Source organism: Sapajus apella, unplaced genomic scaffold (assembly GCF_009761245.1).
Source record: "Sapajus apella isolate SASKATOON/1434 unplaced genomic scaffold, GSC_monkey_1.0 scaffold1, whole genome shotgun sequence".
Classification (NCBI taxonomy): Eukaryota; Metazoa; Chordata; class Mammalia; order Primates; family Cebidae; genus Sapajus; species Sapajus apella.
This window is the reverse complement of record NW_022436941.1, coordinates 39,575,643-39,581,675: the sequence shown is the minus strand read 5'-3', so window position 1 is coordinate 39,581,675 and position 6,033 is coordinate 39,575,643. Positions and strand designations below refer to the sequence as shown.

At 36.5% G+C, this 6,033-nt stretch overlaps 1 protein-coding gene across 1 annotated transcript; it reads left to right on the top strand.

Moving 5' to 3' along the window:
* Positions 1-600: 600 nt before the first annotated feature.
* On the top strand, positions 601-1,303 carry LOC116560908 (peptidyl-prolyl cis-trans isomerase A-like). Its single transcript, XM_032292512.1, has one exon. It carries the CDS (start codon positions 631-633, stop codon positions 1,123-1,125), a length of 495 nt encoding a protein of 164 aa, XP_032148403.1. The 5' UTR covers positions 601-630; the 3' UTR covers positions 1,126-1,303.
* The last annotated feature ends 4,730 nt before the right edge of the window (positions 1,304-6,033 follow it).

The window sequence follows — 6,033 nt, the reverse complement described above, 5'->3', positions numbered from 1 at the left end:
GTGGAAAGGACAGAATCTTCAATAAATTATGTTGATAAAACTGGATATTCACATGTAAGAATGAAATTAGGCTCCTATATCTTATAATATATCAAATCAACTCAAAATGGATTAAAGACCTAAGCTTAAGATACAAAATTTTGAAACTTCTAGAAGAAATCATAGGGAGAAGTTCTATAACATTGGGTTGAGCAACAACTTTTTGGATAGGACAAAAATCACAGACAACAAAAGCAAAAGTAGACAAATTGGATTCCATCAAATTAAAAAAGCTTCTCTATAGCAAAGGAGAAAACCAACAAAATGAAGAGAGAATCCACAGAATAGAATAAAATATCTGCAAACTATTCATGTGATAAAGGGTTAATATCCAGACTATATAAGAAACTTAAACAACTCAATAACAAGAAAACAAATAACCTGACTTTTAAAATGGGCAACAGACCTAAATACATGTTTTAAAAAGAAAACTTTAAAAATATCTATCAGGTATATGAAAATCACTATCAAGGAAATGTAAATCAAATCCACAGGGAGATATCACCTCACTTCTGTTCGAATAGTTTTTAATCAAAAACACCAGAGTGCTTTGCAGACGCCGCCACCGCCTGGAGCCTTCTAACACCAGCCATGGTCAACCCCATCATGTTCTTCCACATTGCTGTCGACGTCGAGCCCTTGGGCAGCGTCTCTTTCAAGCTGTTTGCAGACAAGTTTCCAAAGACAGCAGAAAACTTTCGTGCTGTGAGCACTGGAGAGAAAGGATTTGGTTATAAGGGTTCCTGCTTTCACAGAATTATTCCAGGTTTTATGTGTCAGGGTGGTGACTTCATATGCCATAATGGCACTGGTGGCAAGTCCATCTATGGGGAGAAATTTGATGATGAGAACTTCATCCTAAACCATACAGGTCTCGGCATCTTGTCCATGGCAAATGCTGGACCCAACACAAACGGTTCCCAGTTTTTCATCTGCACTGTCAAGACTGAGTGGTTGGATGGCAAGCATATGGTCTTTGGTAAGGTGAAAGAAGGCATGAATATTGTGGAGGCCATGGAGTGCCTTGGGTCCAGGAATGGCAAGACCAGCAAGAAGATCACCATTGCTGACTGTGGACAACTTTAATAAGTTTGACTTGTGTTTTATCTTAACCACCAGACCATTCCTTCTATAGCACAGGAGAGCACCCCTCCACCCCATTTGCTCGCATTATCCTAAAATCTGTGCTCTTGCTGCAGTTCCCTTTGGGTTCCATGTTTTCCTTGTTCCCTTCCATGCCTAGCCGGATTGCAGAGTTGGGTTAAGTTTATGATTATGAAATAAAGACTAAATAACAACAACAACAAAAAAAAAAAACACCAGAGTTAGAAAAATTGTAAAGAAAAGGAGCCTGACATACTGTCAATGGGAATGTAATGCTGTTATGCACAGCTATTACGAAAAACAGCATGTAGTTTTTTCAAAACATTAAAAATAGAACTCCTATGCTATCCAGAAATTTCACTACTGGGTATATATCCAAAGGAAGTGAAATCAGTATGTAGAAGAAATATCTATAATCCCACGGTCATTGTAGCATTATTCACAATAGTGAAGATACGGAAGCAACCAAGTGACCCTCTAAGGATGAATGGATAAAAAAAATGTGGTGTACATACAATATTTACCCTTAAAAACAAGAAAGTCTCATAATTCCTGACAACATGAATGACCCAGGAGACTATTATGTCAAGTGAAAGGGCAAAAATGTTATATAATCTCACTCATATATAGATCTTAAAAAATTGATCTTAGAAGTAGAGAGTAGAATCGTGTTAGATTTTACCTGGCTGGGGTTGAATTGGAAAAGGGGGTTTGGTGAGATGTTGGTCATAAAATACATAATAACAGGAGGAATATGGTCAAGTGATTTATTGCACAGCATGATGGCTTTTGTGAATGACAATATATTGTATTTTTCAAAAATGCTGAGTGATTACTGTAATCTTATCACAAGGAAATGAAATGCACATACATTCCATTTATATTCCATTATATTATATTATATTGTATTATGGTAATGTATTTGTTAATTAGCTAACCAGTCCACAATGTTTATATGCTTTCAACCCTTATGTTGTACATAATAACTATATAGAGTTGTATGTTTTTTAAATTTCTTTATTTTTAAATAAATTTTTAAAAAGTAAACAAAGAGAAGCTCTTTGACTAGAAATAGTGACTCTCCTATGTCTAAATCTACAAACCAATTGCATCTGTAGTAAACCCTCCTTCTGAGCTCCAGAATTCCCTGTCCTGCTTTCTCTGAAGAAAACTTGAATTATTAATTAGTAACTATATTCTTGTACACTAACTACTATCTACAGATTCTTTCCTACGGTTCTTTAAAAATCCTCTTTTCTCTCTGCTTCACAAACACAGAAGTTCTGCTTGATTGTTCTTCCCTGTTTTGCCACATCTATAACTTATTTTTTCCCAGAAATAAGCTCTCATAAGGCATTATCTATACTACTTGTCTAATTTTTTTCACTACTTACACATTTCTCAACCCACTGAAATCTGGCTTTTATTGTCCTCACTCTTTTCAACTGCTCTCATAAAGGGTACCGATATCTCACCTATTGTTAAATCTGATGTATTTTTACTTCCTATTTTACATATGTCTCAGAAAGATCTGACACACCTGAGACTATTACATCTTTAAAAATTCTTTCCATTGATTTTTATGATATAATTTTGGTACTTTCTTTCTATTTGAAGTATATTAACTTTTATTTTCCCTTGCTATATCTTTCTCACTGCCATTCTTTAAATGCTCTCCAAAGATGATGCCTAAACTCCCTTCTCTTCTTACAAGAGTTCTCTCTGTTATATAATTATACTTACATGAATTCCATTGCCTTGTACATGGCAATGACTCCCTAATCCAGATTAATCTGTATTCCCTTTCTGAGTGCCAACCACAGCTCTCTTCTAGCCAATTTTTGGGAAATATTTTTTAAACACCTCACAAACATGTTAAATATTAAACTAATCATACTGGCTCAGTGTTCCACTTTAAACACATCTTCAGTGTTCAATTTAGTAAAAATGAGCTGCCTAATGTATTTCTCAGCTCTCGATCTTACCCTCTTCTTTTCATCTCCACTGACACATTTTAAATTCCAAGTTGAAATTTAACAAATTTTTGTCATCTACAGTCTCCATAAAATACATGTATCCAGTTCTGTGAAGAAGGTCAATGGTAGTTTATTGGGGATAGCACTGAATCTATAAATTACATTGGGCAATATGGCCATTTTCAGAATATTCTTTCTTCCTAACCATGAGCATAGAATGTTTTTCCATATGTTTGTGTCCTCTCTATCTCCTTCAGCAGTGGTTTGTAGTTCTCCTTGAAGAGGTCCTTTACACCCTTTGTTAGTTGTATTGCTAGGTATTTTATTCTCTTTATAGCAATTGTGAATAGGAGTTTGCTCATGATTTGAGTCTCTATTTTTCTGTTATTTGTGTATAGGAATGCTTGTGATTTTTGCAAATTGATTTAGTATCCTGAGATTTTGCAGAAGTTGCTTATCATCTTAAGGAGATTTTGGGCTTATACAAGGGGATCTTCTAAATATACAATCATGTCATCTGCAAATAGAGACAACTTGACTTCCTCTTTTCCTAATTGAATATCATTTATTTCTTTTTCTTGCCTGATTGCTCTGGCTAGAACTTCCATTACTATATTGCATAAGAGTGGTGGGGGAGGGCACATTTGTCTAGGGCCAGTTTTCAAAGGGAATGCTTCCAGTATTTGTCTATTCAGTATGATATTGGCTGTGGGTTTGTCAAAAATAACTTTTATTATTTTGAGATGTATTCCATCAATACCTAGTTTATTAAGAATTTTTAGCATGAAGGACTGTTGAATTTTGTCGAAGGCCTTCTCTGCATCTATTGAGATAATGATGTGGTTTTTGTCTTTGGTTCTGTTTATGTGATGGATTACGTTTATAGATTTGCAGATGTTGAACCAGCCTTGTATCCCAGGGATGAAGCTGACTTGTTCATGATGGATAAGATTTTTGATGTGCTGTTGCATTCGGTTTGCCAGTATTTTATTGAAGATTTTCACATCAATGTTCATCATGGATGTTGGACTGAAATTTTCTTTTTTAATTGTGCCTTTTCCAGGTTTTGGTATCAGGATGATGTTGGTCTCATAAAATGAGTTAGGGAGGATTCCCTCTTTTTGTATTACTTGGAATAGTTTTAGAAGGAATGGTACCAGATCCTCTTTGTACCTGTGGTAGAATTCAGCTATGAGCACATCTGGTCCTGGACATTTTTTGGTTGATAGGCTATTAATTGCTACCTCAACTTCATACCTTGTTATTGGACTATTCAAGGATTCAACCTCTTCCTGGTTTAGTCTTGGGAGGATGTGAGTGTTCAGGAATTCATCCACTTCTTTTAGGTTTACTGGTTTATGTGCATAGAGGTGTTTGGAGTAATCCCTGATGGTATTTTGTATTTCTGTGGAATCAGTAGTGATATCCCCTTTAGCATTTTTTATTGCATCTGTTTGATTCTTCTCTCTTTTCTTTTACATTTTTCTTGCTAGGGGTCTATTTTGTTGATCTTTTCACAAAACCATCTCCTGGATTCATTGATTTCTTTTGAAGGGTTTTTTGTGTCTCTATCTCCTTCAGTTCTGCTCTGATCTTAGTTATGTCTTGTCTTTTGTTTGCTTTGAATTTGTTTGATATTGCTCCTCTTCTTTTAATTGTGAAAATAGGGTGTGGATTTTAGATATTTTCTCGCTTCTCATGTGGGCATTTAGTGCTATAAATTAAACTTCATATGGAACCAAAAAAGAGTCCACATAGCCAAGACAATCCTAAGCAAAACAAACAAACAAAAATAAACAAACAACCAAACACACACACACACACACACACACACACACACACACACGGCTGGAAACATAAGGCTACCTGACTTCAAATTATACTACAAGGCTAGAGTAATGAAAACAGCATGGTACTGGTACCAAAACAGAGATATAGACCAACGGAACAGAAGAGAGGCCTAAAGAACAGAGGCCTCGGAAGTAATGCCACACATCTACAGCCATCTGATCTTTGACAAACTTGACAAAAACAAGCAATGGGGAAAGGATTCCCTGTTTAATAAATGGTTTTGGGAAAACTGGCTGGCCATGTGCAGAAAGCTGACACTGGATCCCTTCCTTACTCCTTATTCAAAACTTAACTCCAGATTGATTAAAGATTTAAACATAAGACCTAACACCATAAAAACTCCAGAAGAAAACCTAGGCAAAACCATTCAGGACATAGGCATAGCAAGGACTTCATGACTAAAACACCAAAAACAATGACAACAAAAGCCAGAATAGACAAATGGGATCTAATGAAACTTAAGAGCTTCGGCACAGCAAAAGGAAACAATCATTAGAGTGAATCAGCAACCAACAGGATGGGAAGAAATTTTTGCAAACTACCCATCTGACAAAGGGCTAATATCCAGAATCTACAAAGAACTTAAACAAATTAACAAAAAAAGAACCCCAACTCCATGTAAAAGTGGGCAAAGGATATGAACAGACACTTCTGAAAAGAAGACATTTATGCAGCCAATAAACATATGAAAAAATGATCATCATCACTGGTCATTAGAGAAATGCAAATAAAAACCACATTGAGATACCATCGCACACCAGTTAGAATGGTGATCATTAAAAAATCTGGAGAGGCCGGGCACCATAGCTCAAGCCTGTAGTCCCAGCAGTTTCGGAGGCCAAGGTGGGCAGATCGTGAGGTCAAGAGATTGAGACCAACCTGGCCAGCATGGTGAAACCCCGTCTCTACTAAAAATACAAAAAAATTAGCTGGGCGTGGTGGCATGCACCTGTAGTCCCAGCTACTTGGGAGGCTGAGACAGGAGAATTGCTCAAACCCAGGAGGCGGAGGTTGCAGTGAGCCAAGGTCATGCCACTGCACTCCAGCCTGGCACCTGGTGAAG

What these genes read in the sequence shown, in the direction of transcription:
- LOC116560908 (XM_032292512.1), top strand. Translation starts at nt 631, where the DNA reads ATGGTCAACCCCATCATGTTCTTCCACATTGCTGTCGACGTCGAGCCC.